The sequence below is a fragment of the Colletotrichum truncatum genome (genome assembly GCF_014235925.2).
Source record: "Colletotrichum truncatum strain CMES1059 chromosome Unknown Contig_0007, whole genome shotgun sequence".
NCBI lineage: Eukaryota > Fungi > Ascomycota > Sordariomycetes > Glomerellales > Glomerellaceae > Colletotrichum > Colletotrichum truncatum.
Window position 1 is genome coordinate 444,544 of NW_027222404.1, and position 23,766 is coordinate 468,309.

A 23,766-nucleotide genomic window follows, 5' to 3' on the forward strand; every position below is an offset into this window, starting at 1 on the left:
AAAAGAAGAGAAAAATAATTTTTACACAGAAACTACACGCGCTCCCCCCGAAAAAAGAATTTCCGTTTAGGCGGTGGTGGCACCGGTGAGGGTGAAGGAGTAATCCAGACCCTTGTTGGCCTCGCTGCCTTCGAGCTTGAAGCCGTTGTACTGGATAGGGGCCTTGGGGGTGTTTGCGACGACGAGGCTGACCTCCTCGCCGGTGGCGATGGTGGCGGAGCCGGCGCCGTTGACGAGGGTGACGTAGCGGCCCTTCTTGGTGCTGGCGTCGAAGATGGACAGGGTGGCGGTGAACTCGCCGGCGGAGGTGACCTTTGCGTCGACCTTACTGCCGGTGACCTTGAGGGGGATGATGTTGGCGCCCATGTAGCGGGGCGCGCGGTCGGACTTGGCCTTGTAGGAGGAGCCGGAGCCCTCGACGCTGTCGAAGTTGAGGCGGCCCTTGGAGCTGAGGAACATGGACTGGGCCTGGTCGTGGCCGATGTCGACGTAGGCCATGCGGGCCCAGTAGGCGCCGACGACGTCGCCGGCGGTGTTGTTGGAGGCGACGCGGTCGAGGGTGTGCAGGGGCGTCTCGTTGCTGCCCTCCTTGTACTCCGTCATCATCTTGTGCAGCGTCTCCTTGCCGAGGCCGCCGAGGTTGTCGGGGTTGTTGGTGAGGTAGGTCAGGAAGGGCCAGGCCTCGTAGTAGTTACCGGTGCCGGCGGTGCCGTCGACGATGACCTGGTGGGAGTTGACGAGCGTCTTCTCCATGTTGAACTCGGTGCGCCCTTCCTCCTGGTTGTGCTTCTGGCGGGACTCGGCGCAGAGAGGGGAGGTCTGGTAGGTATCCTGAACCCAGTTGGCCACCGTCTCCCACCAGGCGCCGGTGTCGGCCTGGTCGACCCAGGTCTTCTGGTGGTAGTGCAGGCCGTGACCCCACTCGTGGACGGTGACGCCCGGGTTGGTGAGCCACTGGTCGACGACCTCGAGCCAGGCGGCGCCGGAGGAGTACTCGGAGTGCATGACGCCGGCGGCGGTGCCGAGGTCGCCGACGGAGTAGATGTTGGTCTTGTAGAAGGGTCCGGCATTGCTGTCGTCGTTGAAGGAGAGACCGGTGGAGCGCCAGCCGAGGTTGTGCACGAAGCAGTCGTAGGCGCTCTCGAGCATGCCGAGAGCCTTATCGGCGTCGCCCGAGCCGGCGCCGTAGACGCGGAAGTGGTCCGAGTCCTTGAAGTTGCTGCCTCCGGGGCCAGCTGTGGGCTGGGCCTCGAACTTGGCGGGCTCGGCAGCAGCCTCGACGGTGACGCTGGCAGGCGTGGTGGGTTCGGGGTTAGAGACCTGCTGGGGCTTGTTGAAGCGCGAGGGGTATCCCCAGCGCTGCTGAGGCGCGGCGTAGGTGCTGCCGGCGAGGCCTTGGAGGAAGAGGGCGAAGAGAAGCTGGTTTACTGGGGCCATTTTGGGCTAGTGTGTTTGTGTGTAATTGTGCGTGTGTGTGTGTGTGTGTGTGGTGAAAATAGAAGGACGGTTAACGAATGTTCAAATTTGAATAAAGGAATGTGGTTTAGAAAAGACCTAAGCTCTTCTGATTTGAAAGAATGGACGAGACCAAAAAAGTTGTGATGTAGAACCTGCTGATGAAGGAGATGAGACTTCCCATCCAGGGCAAACTGGAGGAAGACTACCATCTTTTAATAGCCAGAGACGCTTCCATCGCCAAGACTCTCTAGTAAGGGTTCGGTTCGACAGTGCCAGAAGATTATGACATACTAGACGCTTCGATATTCAGACCAAGACGTGCTGGGGCCGTGTTGGCGTTGTCGTCGGTCTTAGCCTTGAACATGGGGGGTTAGCATCCAGTGTTTCTGACAGAGTAAAAGGTAATTTGCGATGAAACGGCGCGCGAGACGGTCCAATCAACGTTTTTTGGGGGCTCCTCCATTCCAACCCCTTGGTCTGCCCAATACGTCCGGCTCCCTGCACCGATCTCCCTAAAAGAGAGCCCAGGTTTCAACCCCTTGGTAAAAAAGAGCTGGATACGGAGAGAATCTCATGATCGTCAGAACCAACTTTGAACGCTGAGTTTAGCGTATGTCTTCTCCAAGTTACGCTTTCTGCGGCTGAAGCTTCATAGTCTTAACGCCGTGAGCCAAGATAGTTGAGAAGACTCATCACGTTGCAACAATCACATAAAACCGGGTACAATAAGCCCCAAATTATGTCAATATACGCTTCTCCATGATTGAGCAACGCGAAATGACGATGGCCTCGCCTAGCACCCAGGAGCCCCGCGTCGAAACCCGACAATGGCATCATGTTCTGTGCCTCGCTAAGCGCTGACGGAGAGAAATAGAGAGAGGCGTTAGTAAAAGGATTCCACCGGGGGTTCCACCACTGTCTGACACGCTTCCCTGCAGCAGATCCATGGTGATTGACAGCCATGTACCCCCCCAATAAACAATTTAAAGCGTCGGAAAGTTCTCCTGAGCTTAATGAGTTTGTCCATTGTTCCCGGCCATTTTCGAACCATAACAGGCGGATATTTCCCTATTGCCCGTTACGGGGCCTCGCTTAGGCAGGAACAAAGGTCTGCTAACGGGGTCCCAGCGCTGGTTTGGGCTCAACGGTTGTACTTCCCTTCCCACCCACTCCACCGGTTACGCTTATTGTCCTTAAAGGAGACGCTCAAATGACGAGTTGCATTCGTGCATGTCCATCAGGCTTTTCAATGTCTCGCGACGATCTTTCTGGGCTGTGATGTAGAGCCACAGATTGTCAAACCATAATCAACAGTGATTGACGAATACCTTACTCGAGGCGATTAAGAGTACAGGTAGTTCAACAGCACCATCAGTCGGTCGGAGCGTACCTAGACAATTCTTTACGGGGTTAAAAATAAGCGCAAATGAAATCTCCGTATTGTGCAATTTCCTTTAGGCCTCGGTTTCGCATTTTACCCTTTCAATGTTGAAGCTTTTCACTCACCCAGACAGAGTATGGGCGAACGTCTTTTGGCCGCTACTGGGCGAGTCAGTCAACACGATTGTATGGACTTGAAAGGATACAGGGATAACCTAATGATATTCTGATTAAAAAGCAAGCGCAGCTCACTCGCGCTTACTCGCCTGAGGAGTGCTTGCGAGAGTAACTCTTGAGTGTGTTTTCGACTTGAAGCTTCCGCAGAATGAATGGTCCAATCCCGCCCAAACTCAGTCAAAAAATAAATGAACACGTACATTTGGTAACGGCCCAATCATTGAGACCATTCTTTTCGCTGTACCTGAGCGCTTGACTTTTCTCTAAATGGGAATACCTTGGTACCCTTGGCTAAGGTGCTCGATTACACCTAGCTTACCCAATTCCATCATCTGCCTGCAGAACCTTATTCTCTAGTCCAGACGTATCTACAGCGAGTATTAACTTTAACGTCTCGCAAGCGCACATTTTACCTAGACCCAACAACATACTTTCTTTTTCCTGTGATCAGTAAACCAAGAGATACTAGTCATGGAAGAAAAGCGGCTTGTATGGGCTATTCAGGAAAAAGTTTCCGCCTTTTCGCTTAATGATGACAAAGCAACCTTTCATGAAAATAATTGTTGATTTCAAAGACCTTTTGGGTAAAAGTATAATCGTACTTGTGTGAGTAGTTCCTTAATTTTAGATGCAGCACCTACGTTTGTCCCTGTACTCTCCCTCGAGATTGAGGCCAAGTTGCCAATCGATCCATCAACGACCCTTACATATGGCCCTTGGCCATCTGTCAATGGAAACGAGTGTTGCTGTGCTGGGCAAGCATGTGCATCCCAGCAGATCTACTGGAGTTGCTTTATCATCGTAATGGTTGTCTCGTCGCCCCCTTAAACAGCCAAGACGGGTTTCTGATGGCCCTTCCGTCATCTGCAAAAGCTTTGAGAAGAAGCGTAATTTATATTATTACATGATCTCGTGTCTGTAAGCTCCCTGTGCGATTCCAGTCTACTTAGACGTCTCGCAGTACTTGCTGCGGACTGTTATTGTGGCAGTGCTTTTCCAACCGAAGCTATTAAGGATGTGCCTCACTGTTCAAGCTCTCCACAGTGAAGGATGGAAGACCCAGAATAATAATATAGCAGTCGAACGATAATTGAAATGGCCAAAATGAGTCGTTGGATAAGCTGGGATCCTAAGAACTCTCTCAGTCTGACGGGGATAATGTGAGCTGAAAAGCAGTAACAAATATGCGCCATGTCTCCTTAGAATTACCGGCATGGACGGCCCTATTCCAATGGTAATGGTCACCAATACTTGGGGCTTGATCATTTTGGTCAAATCCATCTACAGGAATTCTGCCCGGACTCATCAAAGCTGACTTGATGCCTTGAAGCTAGGTGGGTTTAAATGTTATCGGCAACAACCCTATGAAAAGAAACCTCTCTGTCATTATCTCCCTTTGATGTAGGTTGTGACCCAAACGTGGAAGGGAGGTGTCAGCCGTGTCCACCTGGAATTTGGGAAAAGCCAGCAGTCATACCAGCCAAACCAGCCATGTTTAGTTGCTAAGACAAGGCGGAAAACAGGATATTGTTGGCCCTTGTGGATGAATCTTGTAAGCCGTATTGAACGCATTCAAGTAGGTTGCAGCGACACGGGACGACAAAAGAAAATGTGCCAAGTCCGACGCAATCTGTGTCACTGTATTCAATGATCTAAGTGCCAGACAACCGCAACCATCAGACAGAATTTCTCAATCTGTTGTGCCTTACAAACACTCAACATGTTCATCCCAAGCTCCAGAGGCATACAATGAAAACCGTCTCGACTAATCATCTTACGTTTTTGACCAGTTAGGAAACCGAACATGAAACTTTATTCTAGCTAGCTCATAATAACACGCGTGTAGTTCGTAGGAACATCTTCGAAGCCTACCAAAACTTGCGAGCCCTGACTTTACACTCATAGCGTGCCGTCAGCACTATTTCTCGGTGGAAAATGACACGACTCAGGCTTCTGAGATCGTTTAGCGCACAACAACGGCTAAGGCGGAGGCAAGCAATCTATCTGGGGCCAAAGCCACCAATCCGCTCGCAGGCTAGACACCGGTTGAAGACATCCATCCGTGCCGTCGCAATTTCCCACCACTCAGTGCAGCGGGGCCTTCGACCTGGCCATTTAAGAAATATAATAGAGTTAAGGTCCTTTTGTATGATACCTGTTTGACAGGTTTGACACTTATTGATTGGAGGGAAAAACAGCAGAAAGTAATTGGACAATAGCCGCTACCCCTCAATCTTCCGTCGAAACTCTGCCGAAGTTTTTCTAGACGAGGGCCTCCATTAAAAGACGTCGCGATGTCTTGGCATCCGGGGCAAGGCTGTCTCTTGGCATGCATGCATGCGACACGAACCAAGTTCGATTCCATTCTAGATCTCTTTCGTCATGAGTGCCAAGACTTTGCTCTCTCTGCTTTCCATTGCCAACCTGGTCACGGCTCTGACGTGCCCGGTTGCTGGTAGGATCAATGCGTCTCTCACCCGGCTGGTGTGAAGCTGACACATGAGCAGGTGGAACTTCCAATGATTCTCCTGCTATTCTAGCCGCACTGAAGCAGTGCAACAACGGCGGAACCGTGAGTGATGGTTGATGTGTCTGTAATTGAGTTAATGACATCAGCTCATGTGATACTCGTCTAGGTCGTTCTTGACAAAACCTACACCATTGGCTCCGTTCTCCAGACTGACGCTCTGTCCAACATCGCTATCCAGCTTTCCGGCACCATCAATCTCAGCACAGATCTCAATTACTGGCAAAAGAATTCCATCCAGCTCAATTACCAAAATGCCTATACTGCTTGGGCCATCGGTGGTAGCAACATCCACGTAAGGTACAATCACCGCGCAAGCGGACAAGTATACTAACATCAGGCAAGATATATGGCGGCGGCAGCTTCAATGGTGGCGGTGACGGTAAGTTACTCATATCTAAGCTCACACATTCTCGAATGCTTGCTAAATGTGCTCACACAGCCTGGTATTCCGCCGGCAAAACTGGCCCTGTCATGTTGACTTTGTTGAACGCCAAGGATGTTCTCATTGAGCATATCAACATGAACAAGAGCCCTTTCTGGCACAATCTCGTTGATGGTTGCACCAATGTCACATACAGCCACGTCAACATGAACTCCGTTCAGAATAACGGAAAGCAGGCACAGAACACCGGTATGTACAAACCTACATTATGATCGTTCGGGACTTTTATCTGACATTCCAACAGATGGGTAAGCTCTTGCAAGATTCCATTTGGCCCTGTGGAAAGAAGTACTAACCCCGCCAGCTGGGACACTTACCGCTCCTCGCAAGTCACAATCGAGGATTGCACTATCATCAACGGTGATGACTGCGTCTCTTTCAAGCCCAACTCCACCGACATCGTGGTCAAGAACCTGTGAGCAATGAATTTCTCCTAATATCTATCTCTGATAACCAAGAAACGGCGCGCTGACTCACATATGCAGATACTGCCAAGGCTCGCATGGCATCTCCGTCGGCTCCCTGGGTCAATATGCTGGTCAGGTGGACATTGTGCAGAACATCTATGCCAAAAACATCACCATGGTCAATGCTTCAAACGGTGCCCGCATCAAGGCCTGGGGTGGGAGTCCCTCCGCCACCTCCACCAAAGGCGGCGGAAAAGGTTTCGTCCAGAACGTCACCTTTGAGGACTTCGTGATGAAGAACGTCGACCGCCCGATCGTCATTGACCAGTGCTACATGACAAACGCCGACTCCTGCGCGCAATACCCTTCTGGCGTCCGCATCAGCGACATCCACTACATCGACATCACGGGAACTGGCGGCAAGGCTTCGGAAGTCGTCAACATGGTCTGCAGCGACATTTGCAACGACATCACTGCCACAGGCACCAAGCTTGTTGGCACCAAAGGAAACTCTGAGTACATCTGCAAGAACATTGCCTCCGTCGATAAACTCGACTTTCCCTGCAGCGCGACTGGTGTCACTGTTGGCGGCACCTCAAAGACAACTAAGTCTGCCAAGTCCACGCACACCTAGGTTAGGACAGTGACGTCCATGATTTGTACACAACAATTCTGACAGTCGTATTTGTGGTTGATGCGGTGGAAGTAACGTCAAACACTGTTGAAATTTCTTGGAAGGAAAGGATGTGAGCTATGTTTGTGTCTTCAAACTACAATACGCCTGTTGTTAATCCACAAATTTCTGAGAAGAATCGAAGTAGCATCTAGTAGTAAGGCAGCGGACTCTGCACCAGTGTGTCTCTTATCGATTCCTTTCTGCTCATGGCTGCTGCCCGTGCTATACCAATGAACAAAGATTATTATTGACATATAACGTCTTCTAATGGTGTAAACGAGAAAGTATACTAATTTATACTTGTAATTGAAGTATTGAAGATTTGAAAACGCGACTTAAAGATCTGTTTCATTGCTATAGCGGCTTCATCACAACCTAAAGCTACCGTCTTACTTCTGGCACTAGTTGATATGAGGTTTCTATAGATGCCTTGGGAGTGATAGTGTCCTAAATATGTCTCTAGCATATTATCTAGGTTCTTATGTATCACAAGAATGCCTAGTTGTATGACAATGCAATTAACTTCATAAACATCAACTCGAACATACGGATCCCCAACCTTTTCTTATACATTTTGTACCACTAAACATCGAGTAGGCAGATTAGCAATTACGCAGGCGGCAGGCCGTTGCGACATGTTAGCATAACCTGTGAAACAGACCAGATTGTACTGGCTGACGTTACAAACTGGCAGGCTGGCACACTTATTTAACAGCCTGAGTTGTGCGCCTATAAATCATGCCGCGCGTGGCCTAGCATATCACTAGAGAGACCTGAGTCTGCTTCGTCTCTGTTCGATCAGCGTTAGCTACAAGCGCGCTGTATGCAGGCCAAGACATCAAGTGAGAGTGACTGCAAGCCCCCCACATTGAAATGAGCGTATCGGAGGCCTCTTAGGTGACGTGCCCCCCGCACCACCTCCTTGCTTCCTCACGATCACCTATGCTCTGAAAGCGCCCTAGTAAGTAGTAGCAGACTAGGGTGCAAACGTAGTTTTGCAAGCCCTGTTGCAGGGACTTCAACACCTCAAAATGTCTCAAGAAGGGAACACACTAAAAATACAATGTCCAGAACTACTTCACCACTCTTGTGCTCGACGGAAACTCATCGCCATCGACTCCCAGCACCATATCCGTCCTAATTGTATCAGTAAGCCTGAATTCAGCAACTTAAAGCAGCCTGCTCAGAAGAAATGCCAAGATAGAAAGACACCGGAAATAAGTCCCGCTACCCGAATGATCTAAATATAGTAAGCATATAAGGCTGGGAAATGCCCCCCAACATTATTTAATGAACTTTTGCCATTCCCAATTTTTCATCCTTCTATCCCATATTTAAAAATTGCAACAAAACCATGGCGTCAACATCACGAGCAAGCCGAAGGTGCCGAGTTTGTGATGGCTTGAGAGATGTGCTCCCCAAAACATGGGAGGATCCACCCGTTAACAAGGAGATTTCGTATTGGGCTTGTTTTGCCAATGCCGGAAAAGGTCGTTGTGTGCTGTGCCGCCTGCTCATTGATGCAGTCACAAGTCCACTTGCCTCACGGCTTCTCGAGAATTTTGATGGCACTGTTCAGGAATACCTTGAGAAGGAGCATCGAAACACCGATGTCAAGATACATCTACGCGCCTCGGCTGATCATTGGATTTCAGGAGATCCAGCATTGCGCATAAGACTTTGCGCGTATGTAGAGGATAAGGATGATCTAGAGTATAAGTATACCACTCATTCAATCCATTCAAGGGAGGACAACTTATTTCCGGAGCTGGAGCTGTTCAGCTTGGACAAGGAAACTCCTTCGCCATCTATCGTATCGGGTAAAATCATCCGTCCAGACGGATTTTCACCAGAAGTTATGGGGCTTGCCCTATCATGGCTGATCGACTGTTGCAACAACCATGAATACTGCCATCGGCTGCAGCCTAACAGTTTACCTGATCGATATCTTTACGTCGGACGAGATCGTGATCCCGAGCTGCGTATCAACACTGGATCGGATACGGGCTACTACGCCACACTAAGCCATTGCTGGGGAGGTAACATCAACTTGCGGCTTACTACGGAAAATTTGGAGGCGTTAAGCCGAGGCATACCGTTATCATCCCTTCCCAAGAACTTCCAGGAAGCCGTCCACGTATGTCGCGCGCTGAAAATTGAGTACTTGTGGATCGACTCGCTCTGTATTATCCAGAATTCTAAGAGTGACTGGCAAGAGCAAGGTTCCAAGATGGCAGATATCTACTCCAACTGCTTGGTTTGCATTGCTGCAGACGCCGCCAAGGATAGTGGGGGAGGCTTTCTTCGCACTCCCGGGAGACAACACGCGGCGAACCAGGCACATGAATTGACCACTGCCGGTATTGCAAACGTCTATGTTCGAAGACCAGCTATTGAGGCATACAACGTGTGCGTTAGCAGGCTCAAATACAGTTGCCACACATGGTCCGAACCAGCTGATGGGCCAAGTCCTCTGAGCAGTCGAGGTTGGGTGCTCCAGGAGACGCTTCTTTCTCCACGAATTCTGCATTTCACATCCGACGAGCTCATGTGGCAGTGTCAGTCGATAGCTCAATGCGAGTGCGCTCCTGGGTATACGGACTTCGTAAGGGAAGGGAGTTCCAAACCTGACACATCAGTAGAATTGTGGAGTTTGACTTGGGACACTGCTATGGAAAATTTCATGGCGCGCAACCTGACGTTCCAAACAGACCGGTTAGATTCATTGGCTGGGCTTGCCAAGCGCATGAAGAGTAAGGCCCAGGCAGAGGGGATACGCACTTCTTATGTGGCTGGGCTTTGGACGCATACGCTGCGCATGGACTTACATTGGAAGCGCGAGGTGAAGGAACCGGATCCTAACGTCTTCGACAATGAACCATCGGAGCCATCGTTGGAGGAGCCTTTCAATCCTAGCAGTAGAATTGACCCTTACATTGCCCCGACTTGGTCTTGGGCATCCATTACTGGTCGCGTTCAGCCAGCTTCCAAAGTCGGACATTGGCGTGAGAATACTCTGAGATACATGCAGGAAGAACTTAGGGATGAACTTGAGCTTGAACCCATCACTACAGACTACCTGCCGGCAAGTGTAAATGCATTTGGGGCTGCAATGCAAGGGTCGAGCTTGACATTGAGAGGCGAAATATTTGACGTTGTTGTATCGCAATACAACAAGCTCAAGGATGATAACTGGGGAGCACCGGAATATATAGCTCATTTTGTCGATGTGGAAGATGATGTCCCTAACCCTGACGGGGACAGAGATATCACATTCGAAGGCCGGCACGAATGTTTTTTCGACACGGATGAAGACGAAGAAGCTGTCAAAATGGGCCAAAGAAACCTTCTGGCTTTAAATCTATCGAACTATACGACATTTATACTCCTAGAGCAGCTTTACCGAAGTGGGAGCACCCGCGTCTGCAAGCGAGTGGGCATAGTTAGTGATTTTGAGTCTGAGTTTGGTCTTGATTTCGACGTCACTCGAGCGGCTATATTTCAAGGGTGGGGGAAAAGGAGGAAGATAAAAATTGTGTGATCTTTACTGTAACGAAATAGAAACATGAAAAACAGAGTTTCTGCTTATTGATTGCATCATGGATGAGAGCATAGCGAAACTTCCAGTTACTAGGTGTGCTAGATGCAGCAAACTGTTTTCTGAACCAAGGACGAACTGATTGGAATATTCTTCCTTCAGCAATAAGCACCCGGCTGTTCAATTAGTAACATCATTCTTGACAGCATAATGCTCAGCTATTCTAGTACTTTGCAAAATGTTGAACTGGTCTGGCTTCTTTAGCAGCCTTTATAAGGGCGTGGATAGACTTGAGCACAGCCTCAAAGCGTCAATAATAATGATTTTATGATGGCTGCATGCCACCGGAGCTCGCTTCAGACGGGGATTGACCTTTGTTAAGAGTGGCAAAATCTGATGTCTCTGTCTGTCCTCTACCGATTGCTCCCTATATTGTTGTTACGTGACTTGTGATATAGCTCTCCCGTTTCTGGGTAAATCCCTATTGTTTGATAATCCTGCAGTACAAATGTCTTGTTCTAACCGCCTGATCTTTGAATGGGTCGTCCAGCTATTACCCTTGAATACGAATCATAACAATAGCATTCAATCAAGCAAGGACGCCCGCTTTATGATCGAGTCCTATTCTGTCAGGTCTTTGCAGCCCCTGTTTCTCCCAATTGTCCATCGCCTGCTCAAATAGGGCTGACTGCTCTTCCTCAGCCGGCATAGGGTCGGTCTTTCCCCTCCTTAGTCGGCTTTCCATCGTCTCATTGAGCCTAGCCTCCAAATCCATATCATCCATCAGGTCGTGCTTGAATGTGTAGGTTCGAGTCTCGCAGTTCTGCCATCCGGTCGCAGGTTTCAGCCATGAGTCCTCCCAATCCCCGGTGAAGTAGTGTAGGAAACTCCCGTGCGTTACGAGCGCAACTTGAGGGTCGGCGTCGCCTTGCTCGATGAGTTGTCGGATCTTCTGTCGAATCAAGATACGAGCGTCGCGGGCGCGGGCTGCTATTGCGTGGCTTTCTGGGCTGTAGCGAGTCCCCAAAGCTTTTACGTTCCAGCCGTCCTCGACGAGAGAGAGGTCGACCGGCCATTTGTTCTCGTTTACCACTCTGCGGAGGACTGAAGGATCAGTTCCAATGTCGCAAGGGTCGTCTGAGGTTTCTTGAGCGTCAGGGATAGCAATGATCTCGGGGTGACACTTGCTGCTCGTCGTGAGGGCTGGTTGAAATACGAGATGAGCAGATTGAAGTGTTCGGCAAAGCGGAGAAGCAAGAACAAGAGATATCTTTGACTGATCTGAGAAGGCTGTTTTACGCAAAGTTTTGCATTGCTCTTCACCCAAGGGAGTCAGGTGAGGATCAGGAAGAGTGTAACATCCGGCCCCAATGTTATGAAAGCCCTGTCCATGGCGGATGCAATGTATCACTGGTGACATTCTGAGAGGCGTAGGAGGAGTGAAGAGTGTTCAATGAGAAAGATGTATTATTGAATGACGCAAAGAGGGTGGCTACTGACGGGACTGCAGTTCATGATATATACACTGTGGCATGATGAAGTTGAGCTTCCTCTTAGTAATACCATTGCAAAAAACCGGAAATGCACCCAATTCTAGACTGCTGAAAAAGCCTGAAATCCGCTGATAAATGCTTTTAATTTGTAATCAAATTTCAATTAGTAGCGTCAAACTGTCTTCTAAGCTATCGTTAAAGATTTTGGAAACATATGTACTGAATCAATATCATGTTCTCAAAGGTTGTAAGTTTGGACGTAACAAGGATGTGGATCTTGCCGCATTCCGAATGGAACTTCATCCAATCAAGATGCTGGTAGATCGGCAGCAACTAGCCTCAAATAGGCAGCCAAGACGCAAGTTGTGCATTAGCGCCATCTCGCCTTCTTTGAAGGTGAACAACATCTCAATATCTTCATACTCGTTAAGCTCTAAGTAGTGGACTGGCGTAGTTTACTATCTAAACGTCAAGTGTCCAGAATGTCGTATCTCCATATGCTCTGATTACAAATGGAGTGATGAATTGGCCCCAAAAAGTAGAATTAAAAAGGAAAATAAAATTAAATATAATAAACATATCCATGATCTCTTGCCCTGATCCTGTCAGAGCCAAGCCTTGATTTCTTACACGTCTCTAAATATTCAGTGGCCGATATTCAATATGACACACCCACCACTACCTTCATCGCAACCTCAGCGGGTTCTCAGCTACCCGTCAGCAGCACTGACTACACTATCGAGGAAATGTAGCCCCAGAGGTCTACCTCAAGATGTAAACTCTCCATCAAACGACAACCCTTTACCGAATCTCCATGGCAATGCGGAATCGATACCGCCAGTCGACGAGTCCCTCCAAGCACGAATCGAGCGCCTGAGTCGCGAGCGTCCTCCGATCTTTACAACCCGCTGGAGCGAGGTACTTCTCGTCTTCAGCATTTCCATGTCCCAATTCTTGACAGAATATTTCGTCTCAGGCTTCACTGTCCTCCTCCCCACACTGATCACCGAGCTCAATATGTCGCATGCGGAAAGTGTCTGGCCAGCAACCGCCTTCTCCCTCGTCATCGCCAGCACCTTGCTCGTCTTTGGCCGTCTGGGCGACATGTTGGGGGGATATCCCATCTTCATGGGGGGTCTTGTCTGGCTTCTTGTCTGGAGCATAATAGCCGGGTTCAGCGTCAATACGCTGATGCTCGACCTCTGTCGGGCCCTGCAAGGACTAGGAGCTGCGGCATTCTTGCCCTCTGGAGTCATGATCATGGGGTCGTTGTATCGTCCTGGGCCACGAAAGAATGTCGTCTTTGCAGTGTACGGCACTTCAGGGGTATTTGGCTTTTTCGGTGGCATTCTCGTGGCAGGAATCGTGGCTCAATTCAGGCGCTGGGGTTTTTACTTCTGGGTCGGAGCCATCGGCAATTACGCTGTTGACTTCAGCCTTGTCCGTTCCACGTCATCGTCCAAACGACCAACCCCCGAGCAAAGCCAGGATGGATTACGGCGGCGCCATCTCGATCGTCTGCGGCCTCGTCCTAGTCGTGGTAAGCATCTTGCAATCAGCACACGACCCTGCAGGTTGGCGAAAGCCATTTCTTCCAGTGTGTCTCACACTTGGTGTCTTGTCGCTTCTTGTTGCAGGCTACATTGAAGTGCGCGTCTCTTCCCAGCCTCTCTTACCAGCTTCCATCTTCACGACTCCTTGCATGAGCCCTCTTCTTTTGGCTCTTTTCCTGCTTTACGGCACCTGGGGCATCTTTTCTGTATATGGCACTCTCTATTTCCAGAACATCATGGGTGCCAGCCCCTTGCAGGTGGTAGCGTGGTATGTGCCTCTCGGTGTTGCAGGCCTCATTCTCAGTGTCATCGAAGGCTTGATCTTGCACCTGGTTCCAGGACGTGTGCTGTTGATCATTTCTGGCCTGGGAGCAGTTGGGTCGCAGCTCCTTATAGCTCTGATTCCGCTGGGAGGGAGTTATTGGGCATGGGTTTTCCCCGCAGTCATCTTGAGCACTGTGGGAATCGATCTGTCCACGATCTTGATGACGGTTTTCGTGACCACGACGTTTCCTACAGCGCAGCAGGGGCTGGCTGGGAGTGTTATCAACTCTGTGTTGCAGCTAGGAGTCGCTGTCGTCCTTGGATTGGCGGATAATATTCAATCAGCAACGGTAGACGAGGCAGGATTAGGGAACAGCTATAAGAACACGTTTTGGTTTGGAGTAGGTCTTGCAGCTGCGAGTTTGTCGATTCTGGCAATCTGGGGCAAGGTACCCAAGGCCAGTGGTGATTTGACCGCAGATGAAAAGGCTGAATTGTTGGAAGAGGCAATGAGTGAGCAGCAAGGACAATCAGCCAACAGGAGGGAACTCTAAGAGGTTCATGATCTCACACGTAGACCTCTGCTCAAGGGCAATTGCTAGACCAAACAATCTTCAATTCGTCCTCATTGCCCGGTGGTCGCTCCCTAAGTTATAGCAATTAGTTACCTATATAGACTGTGTCACTTAGCAATGGACATCTACCACCATAGAGGCCTACCATGAATGCATCGCAATCATGCAACCAACCAGTCGGCGCCCATGTCCTCTAGCTTCTTGATCCAGTTCCAATTCTCTTCCTGTCTGCGGCGTTGACCATTGCTACTCTCGACGGCATCCGCATTCTTTCTAAACTCCCACATTGTACTCAACACTCCGAGAGCTTCTCTTGTAAGCCCCCAGGGCTCCTTCTCCCAAAGCTCCTGGAATCTTACCGCTACCCAAGCACGATTAGTAGGGTCAACCATTTCCAGGCCAGCAATGAAAGCCGGCCACGCTGTCGCAGTAAATAACGCATCTCCAGGGCGCATATGTGAGAGATGGGTGATGATTTCAACTGCAAGCTTTTCAGTATCATCTGGCAATACTGTGCTGGGCCATAGAGCAAGAATCACGCGCGATAGATAAATGCACACAGCTGCCCTGTGTGCAGCGGCAATTTCCATCCGATAGAATAGATCGTCAGCCGGTGAGCGTGACTGTAGATTGATAGCCCAGACAGCTGCGTCGAATGACCTAGCAACGTCTAAAAGATGAAGCGCATCGCGCAGCCCTGAATTGGTCAAGGAATCCGGATGCTTGGAATCATCGTCCGTCTTTCTTAATAGTCGAGCCCCTGCCTGTATCAAAGGAAGAAGAGCTGCCGGAAATGACGAGCAATGATTGCCTTCTGCATCTTGAAGAAGTGACATGGTAGTCGCCGATATCCCGCCAGTATGCGGTAGATGTGAATTTGCGAAGGATGACCCAAGAAGATCATATCTAGGACATGTCAAGTCAGAGGTCATCGATTACTGGACAAGACGACTTACACCAAGCAGTTTGACACCAACCATCGACGAAGCGGGCTAAAATCAGTTTCCGTCGCAATGGAGGATGCGATAAGATCCTCAATAATCTTCCTCGCACCGTTCATGTGAAATACCCAACTCCCTCGCCCAGAGTCGATGAGCTCGAACCCAATAAGCAGAAGCACTACCGCGAGAACCACATCAACATCCGCTGAAGCCATGTCTTCGAGAGCAGACTTCAGCAGACAGAGTGCTCGCTGCTTGGCCTTGAGTGCGTCATGGAGAGCCTCCGGGTGAGATGTCATACATGGACTAATCGATAGAGAGCCCAGTAGGCTTGTGCTGCTCTGAGTCGGGGCTATCTTTGTAGCACCACTAAGAGACTTTGATGACTGTTGAGAAGAATTTGACAAATGCAAAGCTGAACTGGCGATGATTGTCTGCATTAAGACGGGGTGCTGATGCGCTATCGGAATCAGGTCACGGAATAGATTATGTTTGGGGACGTCGTAAATAACGAGGTCCCGGCAAACAGCACCTGCGACTTTCAACGGAGAATGTTAGTGTGAAGAGGAGCCTAGCGGACGGAGGTGGCCTACAATAGTCCATATATCTCCTCGACCGATAGTCTAGATTTTGCATAGGCGGATCTATCAACGAACGAGGTAACGAACGAGGAGAGCTCGGCTTAGGACTTGCGAATGGGGGCTGCCTTGTAGGCACGATAGAAAGACATGGCGCTTGTAGAGTCAAGGGCCTGTCTCTCTTCTTGACCTCCCTTATGTTGTCTGATGTAACTCCAAGCATTTTTCCTCGACTCGCCATACCATTCTCCCATCGCAACAGAATGCCATAGCCTAGACAGCTTTGACCCCTCCTGGTGCATTTGAGGCACTGCGGAAGGGATCGGTCACATTTCAAGCGACTTCGCCTACAGTTATGGCATGCTTCCATCTTTTGACTCATGGCTCAGCTCTAATACGGAAAAAGGAGAAGGGCGATGCTCATAGAATGGTGAAGAAAAACGCTTCTCCGTACTTGCGCGTCAAGGGTGTCGTCAGTGATGGTGCACTGCGCTATTACGGAATCAGCCGTTAGTGTTTCAGGAACCGTTCTAGGGCGGTCAAACAAATGACACAGGCAGAAAATGTACGTGGTATCAGCGTTTGTAGGCCTGTGGCGCTGGGGGTGGCACTAGCCCCACCCCCACCGCGTGGCAACTCTAGGCACATCCCAACTGTCACCGGCATGGGCGACAAGGACCTGCTGTCAAGAAGGGGGCAAAAGCAACCTGCAAATGCTTAACTGAACCAGACCTACCAAGAACTGACCGGAGATGCAATCGAGCGAGAAACCGAGCCGACGGGCGGTGGCCGATGGGCGACTACTAGGTACCCGCGTCGCAACCCCCGCCAAAGATATTAATGCTGCGGTGTAACGATGCGGCCATGTCAGGGTCGCTGATGCGGGGGTTCTCCGTCCTCGTAAGAACTACTATGTATAATATAGGCCTAGTCCGCTAATTACAACCATTTTCCAGTCTCGGTTGGGCCCGCGCGTATCCTTCAGCCTAGAGCCTAACTATATTTGGGTACTGAATTAGGGTATTCAAGCATAGCCACTGGCAACAATGTCACTATACCAAGACCATATCTGTACGGACACCGTCAAGGTTGATGTGTTTTCGGTTCGAATGCCTCGTAATGCGTCAGCAGTATTCGGGCACAGTTCTGGCGTTCGCCCGATGCGCTATTTGCCAATCATTCTATGCGCCGACTCCCCGTTGGCTGCTGCTTCTGCAACGCAACCGATGTAGCAGTGCGTCCGTGTCTCCTATGTGACTTGTGGGACCATGTGAGGGACTTTGTCTGGTTCATGGTCGGCTTATCTTTTCTTCTACCGGCATGGGCATGTCATTTTTCTACCAGATTCCATCGATTGCGGTTACGCAACAAGTGCAATTCTGCCAACAGAGCTGGCCATTTGAAAAATATTATTTACTTCTTTTGGGTCAATCAGATAGCCTGATAGCCTAATTGTTCAATTGCGGTGTTTATAATCTGGCCATGAGAGGAGTATGCATGTTGTCAGAGCTGTAACTGCAACCCTATAAGAAAGGTCAATTTAAGGATTAATGAGGTACTATCTTGCGACGTTGTAATGGCGCGAATGAGTGGCTCGAAGATGGGCCAAGGTTTTTGTTGGCTCGCAGCTGTCGATGGGATAAGCTGTAGCTACTAGGGCATGGTAATATTATACGACGGTCTGAATTGGCAAAAAGCTTAGTCCAATGTGGCATCCGAGTGGTTAGAACCCCAGATTGAGATTGCGTTAGCCGCCCTTCCCTATTAATCCTTCAGGGACTGGTGCTATTATTTTTGATTCGCCACGTTACGATGTTACAGGGGCTAAAGGGACCCTGAGAAGTGAACATGCATCAAATGTAAACCAGGAGTCTTCGAGAAATACCTCAGGCCGTTATGCATGCGGCTGCCTCGTCATCAACGAACTATATTAGAGACAGCAGGATGCAGGGTTATTTCTTTATAGCCTACTACATAACCTATCTACTTCAGCTGCCTTGGCTATGCGGACTAAGCCCCCCCCCCCCCTGATCATCGCAATTGCAACTAGTGTTGGCTTAGTTAATGGGTTTGTGAGAAAGTGCAAAAGTCTAAAACTTTTCTCTCGGATAGGAAAAGTAACTACTTACTCTTGCACATGCACGCTCAGAGTCTAGCGGATAGAATGATTCAAAAGTTCTACACTGTGTGGTGACCCAAGGGTATTGTGCACGAACTGGATCAACGCAACGGCGCAAAACCCTCTCTTTGATGACTGGATCATACCATAGTACGTTTCACTGAAGTGGATCTCGGCCGTAGCACGCAGCTTCAGGGCTGAAATTGCTTATACCTATGCATTGGGACACAGTCAGCAACGTAAAACAGATAATCGCTCAAGATTTCGTATTACTTTGGAAATACGATATCTCTCTCTCTCGGAATTATACAATTAAGTGGACCCCTCGCCAAGATATGTTCCAAAATATGACTGCCTATCAGCAAGCTGAATGAATGAGGCATTTTTAGGATCTCTCGAGTTTTAGAAAGTCTAAGGAACAATTGCTTGAGAACTGACAGCGCATGTTCACCTGAGTCTCTTGTGGAGAAAAAATGGTACAGGACTGTCTCCTATACGTATAGGTTCACAACATGTCACATCTTCAACAACATACACTGCTTAAAGAACAAATCTTGAAGAAATTCTGGCTCTATGGGCTTGAAAACCTTTGCAGATTCTTCAGTGTAGTTATGCAGTTCGGTCTTCTAAGAAATGACCCAAATATACAACGCCATAGCACAAAGTAAGACTGCCAGCTCCACTGCACAACACGTTGGTAACAACTGCTACTATGTTCCCAATGGAGCTTAGACTTCGCCTCCATGTACCATCTCAAGCTACAACGAAAATCAGAGAGAAACTACCTGGTGGAGCCCCGAGGTGAAGAAGACGGAGGAACCGAGCCTGAATTAACCAAAACCAGATCATCACTGAGACTCATGGGTTTTCCTGTAAGCAAGATTACGGGGCTGGGTGGCTTCATGCAAGTGACGAACCGGCGCCCCGCCTCATCAGGTACAACAAAAGGAGGTTTGTGCAGAGAATGTACGAAAGGCAGTAATGGAGAGGCTTGGGACAAAGCTCTGCTTCCAGCTATAAATACCCCCTTCTATCCCCCATCAACAGAACCTTTTCACCATCATCACTCAACACTTCAGTTTCATCACTAGCACTCAGCACTTCAAACTCTTACAAACCAAACAACCGACCCCGAACCAACGTCCACCATGCTCAAGTCTACTCTTGTCTCCATCGCCTTGTTGGCTGTTGCCCCCCTCGTTGCGGCTGACAACTGCACTCCCGGCCTCCGATACTGCGGTAGCACTCTGCTTAAGAAGGGTACAGTTTTCTTTTCCCACGGCATTCTCACAAATCCCTGGTAACCTTGAGACTTACTTTCCACTTCTTTACAGGCAAATACACCGACCAGATCAACCAGGCTCTTATGGTTGCCGGCCAGGCCACGGACTACAACCACATCCAGTACTCTCTCTTTGACTGCCTCGGAGGTTCCAGCGGTGCTATCAAGTACATCACCTGGTGTGGTGGCAGCTGCAAGGACAACGGTTCCGGCAAGAGCGATGCTTGCTCTTAAATTCGTCACAGTTGGGTGACAGTAACTCTTGGGAAAGGTTCGGGCTTAGCTTCACAGGTAGAAACTCGATAAATCTTAAACATGTCAGTTAGTGATGGAGTTAGCATCTTTAGACGCTCATATAAGAACGGCCTATTTTCCTTCTAATGTTTGAACATCAGGTACAGCCCTGTGGCTCACGTGAAAGATCGTCAACTGAATGCTCCCAGTCTTAAATCAGACGGGAGGCAGATATAGACATTGGGGCGCAAGCAGTAGCATGGTTAAGATAGGTGGCCAAGAGGCGGCCATTTTGAAGCTGGCCACTAATGATATTAACGGCCACTACGGCTTTGCGAGTAGAATGAAATAGCATGAACTGCGAAGCCTTCGAAGCTGCCGACTTTTTTGCTTAGAAAACAAGCCTTCATGAGATTTTAAAAATCAACAATAACGCCTTATATCTCGGACCTCAGCGACTTCATGGTATCCTTGCGAAATTCTGTAAACCAAAGGCCGTATCGTCGACTCTCTTTTGTCGCTCGTTACCGAATTGAAAATTAGGGCGAACACTGAAGAATTATTCATTACTTCCACTGGGCAGCAGCAACTACTTCTACCGAAACTGTCCATCTCTTGGCGGAATCAGCGGCCTATCTACATACTAATCTTGGGCGAGTGGCGATGACTAAGCTCGTAACGGCCATTTCAGGCATGTGGATTGGAGATATGACCAGAGGTACTGTATGTAAGTCAGCATTGGCAGATTTGATTTACCGTTGGGACGGGAACCCATTATCGACTTATCATGTCAGACAGCACAGCCAGTCGATTTCCCCGCTCTAGGCAGACTCCGCCTCACGACTCAAATCTTCAACTGATTCTCCAAGATGTCTCTAACCGTGACCGGCACGCTATGTAGCAAATGCGTTGAGCTTGGAGACTCTTTCCAGAGGAAGTACGACGGCCATTCGCATGAATTCGAGAACCACCATGGGTTAAAGCACAAAGCCCTCGACAGATCCGCAGCGGCAGGCTGCGACTTTTGCCGTCTCCTGCGACAGTCCTTGATCTACAGTCGTGGTACCTCCAAGTTTTTTCATGACGGAGATTCCGGAAACTTTGACCGGATGGTGTGTAAGCTGAGCAACAAAGACGCCATTAAATATCCTCAGACGGACTTTGGAACTTGAATATGGGGAAAATGGGATTTACGGCGCCTCTGCTGAGGGTGAGATAATTTTGCCGCCCGGGACTAGTGTTGAGGATATCCGTCGCCAGCGCCCTAACTTTGGAATGGGGGGAGACAACGGAAGCGATCGGGTGAGCACGTCCGAAGAGGAATATAGCGATGATGACGAGTCTCGAACGGGAGACACTTCTCACGAGACGCCTCACGCAGGCCTGGGCCGAGAGGACAGTACAGAGGACGAAGTGAGAAGCAATGGAGAGACTGATGATGACAATCCTCTTTCCAATTACGAACAATCCGGCCGATCTACAAGTGTTGAAAGGGAAGAAAATGTCGGCGATCAGGATGAGGCACGCAAGGATCGGAAAACGTTCGGTGAAGCGAAAAAAAAGTTTCCAAGAGAACACAGCCGGAATATTCCGCCCCTCGAGATCAAAAGTAAGTGAACCCGCCTTTGATGGAGCCAATTGTTGGAGTATGAATCAAAACTCACATTTGTCTGTAGGCTTCTAAGGACGTGGAGAAGGATCTTGAGGCCCTGGCTCCAGTGGTAGCGGCCTGGCTTCAACGGTGCACGACGAGCCACGTCAACTGCAGGAATAGCTCCAGGGAAGCCCCCGACTCTGTCCCCCTGCCCAGCAGACTGATCGATGTCGGCCAAGGGGATCAAGATGTACGGCTGCATATCACTGCTGAACATCCTGTTCAGACGGGGCGATATGTTATATTGAGCTATTGTTGGGGCCAGACTAATAACAAAACCAGGACCTTAGCTTCTAACATCGACAGTAGAAAACGCCGTCTTGATATCTCTGAGCTCAGCAAGACCATCACGGACGCTATCATGGTCACCCGGGCTTTTGGCGAGAGATTTCTGTGGGCAGATGCCGTGTGTATTATACAAGGGTAAGTCCCGGAGGTCTCTAGGACTTCGACGCACGTCACAAGAAAGCTCCACCCCTTCCCCGTCGTGCAACTCGCTTGGAGACTGAGACGCGAGAACTAGGACAATTGACTGGTTCGACGAAGCCCCGAAGATGGGTGACTACTACAAGAACGCAATATGCACCATCGCCGCGACCAGTGCGATGGACTCCTCGGAGGGCTTCCTCAACCCCCGGCCCGCGCAAAGCCTTCCCGTACGCGAGTGCTCGTTTCCCGCCATCTTCCGCCCCGGCTATAACCAGCACTCGCAAGAATACAAAGTACAGCTCGTGTTCCAGCCGCAAGTCCCTCATAAGGATGACATAATCCGCAGCTCGCCACTGTATGAAAGAGGCTGGACATGCCAGGAGCGCCTTCTCTCCACACGAATCATGTACTGGACGGAGCACGCTCTCTTCTGGGAGTGTCTGGAGTCGGAGGGCTCCGAGTTTGACCACCACGGCCGTGTGAGGCAGCATCGGGGCCAATCATTTTCGGTCATGGCCCTCAAAAACATGAAAATTTATCTCCGGCTTCCCAAGAAGCGGGCCTTGGGCTCCGAATGGTGCAAACTCGTCCAGAGCTACTCTAGACTGGCGCTCACCGTCGAAGACGATAGACTGGTTGCTCTCTCTGGTCTGGCCAATGAGATCGGCAAAACCTTTGGCGACAAGTGCTTGTACGGCCACTGGCGGTCGCGTTTGCGCCAGAGCCTCCGCTGGTCGCGGTCACCCGGCCGCCGCAAGGGTTCATGTTCAGAAGATACCGCCGTGCGCCCCGTACCATCTTGGTCGTGGCCTTCCGTTCGGGACGCTGTCGACATCTCAGACTCGGATATAAGGGATGACGGCTCGGTATTCGCATGGTTGATGGAGGTGGTCGATGTGTCCGGAGAGCTGGATCATCTGAAGGTCACAACCGAGATCGGAAGCACATGCAAGCTGCACATTCTCGGGATGGTCGAGCCGCTGCGGTATGATTCCTGGAGGGAAACTGAATATGATACATCAACCATCTTGTTCTCATTCAAGGAACATCCTGAACTTGGTGATATTGGCATAATGTTCGACGATTTCAGTTGGGACTTCCCTGTGTCGGGAACTCTGTTGTGTTTGCTCGTTTCGCGCAGCATTTGTGAGCCACCCTATTGGGAGCGGTGGTCTGATACTGTGCCATTCATTGTTGTGGAGAAGCTTTCAGAGCCGGATACGTACAAGCGCATCGGGTATGGTGGGATGTCAGTTTCAGGTGAAAACAAACGAATTAGGGCACTTCCCAGTCTATTGAATACGCCGAGTTTGAAGAGGAGTCTGTTCTTGGTTTAGGAATATCATTGTGTAGTTTACGTGCTGCGATATGGGAATGTGTTGCATGTTTGCAAATGCTATCTTGTTGCAGCAGTAGCTCAAGCGTCTGCCTTTACTTATTACTGTCCAACCGTACATCAAACATCATTAATCAGCATGTAAAATGCCCGCTATAACATAAGAACAAGTAACGTGAAGAAGGGTTTTATGATGCAACTTACATTCACTCGCAGTCGCTCATGTCGCCGCCATCACCGTCGTGTGGAAACAGGCACGAATATCTCTACAAATGTGCCAGGCCACACGCAGTTGTAGGATTTGTGTCCTGCTCTGGCTACGCTTTTCCATTAAAACTTTTCCTTTCTTTTGATGTCAAAGGCGTAAGGGCCAACATATCCTCCAATACGGGTGGGCCAGTTACGTTAGTAAGATGTGTTTTTATAGTGGTCTTCCGCTTATAATAGATTAATTATAACTTAGGTATACATAATTACACCCTTTTCATAACGCGGCCTACCTACATAATCATCTTGAGGCTGATGGTCGTGTAATCTGTTACCTCTTCTAAATGAGATATATTCATTAAGAGGCCCCTACCTGTTTAGAAGCGATATGACACGCTCAATCTCCTCGTAAGTATAGGCTTGAAATCAACCACTCAAACCCAGCTTAAGGCGCGAGAAACAGAACAAAGCTGTCGCTTTTGCTTCAAATAAG

At 49.5% G+C, this 23,766-nt stretch overlaps 8 protein-coding genes across 8 annotated transcripts; 5 read left to right on the forward strand and 3 right to left on the reverse strand.

The window, feature by feature from the left end:
• Window positions 1-66: 66 nt before the first annotated feature.
• Window positions 67-1,437, reverse strand: CTRU02_210503 (dockerin type 1; the record flags this gene model as incomplete). The annotated part of the gene is made up of 1 exon (XM_036730940.1): window positions 67-1,437. The coding sequence occupies one exon, from the start codon at window positions 1,435-1,437 to the stop codon at window positions 67-69; it is 1,371 nt and encodes a 456-aa protein (XP_036577235.1).
• Window positions 1,438-5,397: 3,960 nt separating this feature from the next.
• Window positions 5,398-7,028, forward strand: CTRU02_210504 (glycoside hydrolase family 28 protein; the record flags this gene model as incomplete). The annotated part of the gene is made up of 7 exons (XM_070205461.1): window positions 5,398-5,470; window positions 5,523-5,587; window positions 5,652-5,837; window positions 5,888-5,924; window positions 5,985-6,180; window positions 6,232-6,402; window positions 6,473-7,028. The coding sequence occupies 7 exons, from the start codon at window positions 5,398-5,400 to the stop codon at window positions 7,026-7,028; spliced, it is 1,284 nt and encodes a 427-aa protein (XP_070060704.1).
• Window positions 7,029-8,928: 1,900 nt separating this feature from the next.
• CTRU02_210505 (uncharacterized protein) lies at window positions 8,929-10,611 on the forward strand (the record flags this gene model as incomplete). The annotated part of the gene is made up of 1 exon (XM_036730942.1): window positions 8,929-10,611. The coding sequence occupies one exon, from the start codon at window positions 8,929-8,931 to the stop codon at window positions 10,609-10,611; it is 1,683 nt and encodes a 560-aa protein (XP_036577237.1).
• A 586-nt stretch (window positions 10,612-11,197) lies between these two features.
• CTRU02_210506 (phosphoglycerate mutase family protein) lies at window positions 11,198-12,028 on the reverse strand (the record flags this gene model as incomplete). The annotated part of the gene is made up of 1 exon (XM_036730943.1): window positions 11,198-12,028. One exon carries the CDS (start codon window positions 12,026-12,028, stop codon window positions 11,198-11,200), a length of 831 nt encoding a protein of 276 aa, XP_036577238.1.
• A 736-nt stretch (window positions 12,029-12,764) lies between these two features.
• CTRU02_210507 (drug resistance protein) lies at window positions 12,765-14,472 on the forward strand (the record flags this gene model as incomplete). Its single annotated transcript, XM_070205462.1, has 2 exons — window positions 12,765-13,641; window positions 13,700-14,472. The coding sequence occupies 2 exons, from the start codon at window positions 12,765-12,767 to the stop codon at window positions 14,470-14,472; spliced, it is 1,650 nt and encodes a 549-aa protein (XP_070060705.1).
• Window positions 14,473-14,654: 182 nt separating this feature from the next.
• CTRU02_210508 (uncharacterized protein) lies at window positions 14,655-16,235 on the reverse strand (the record flags this gene model as incomplete). The annotated part of the gene is made up of 3 exons (XM_036730945.2): window positions 14,655-15,399; window positions 15,450-15,972; window positions 16,028-16,235. The coding sequence occupies 3 exons, from the start codon at window positions 16,233-16,235 to the stop codon at window positions 14,655-14,657; spliced, it is 1,476 nt and encodes a 491-aa protein (XP_036577240.2).
• A 3,044-nt stretch (window positions 16,236-19,279) lies between these two features.
• Window positions 19,280-19,647, forward strand: CTRU02_210509 (uncharacterized protein; the record flags this gene model as incomplete). Its single annotated transcript, XM_036730946.1, has 2 exons — window positions 19,280-19,391; window positions 19,466-19,647. The coding sequence occupies 2 exons, from the start codon at window positions 19,280-19,282 to the stop codon at window positions 19,645-19,647; spliced, it is 294 nt and encodes a 97-aa protein (XP_036577241.1).
• Window positions 19,648-21,468: 1,821 nt separating this feature from the next.
• On the forward strand, window positions 21,469-23,067 carry CTRU02_210510 (heterokaryon incompatibility protein; the record flags this gene model as incomplete). The annotated part of the gene is made up of 3 exons (XM_070205463.1): window positions 21,469-21,491; window positions 21,584-21,724; window positions 21,825-23,067. 3 exons carry the CDS (start codon window positions 21,469-21,471, stop codon window positions 23,065-23,067), a joined length of 1,407 nt encoding a protein of 468 aa, XP_070060706.1.
• Between the last annotated feature and the right edge of the window lie 699 nt (window positions 23,068-23,766).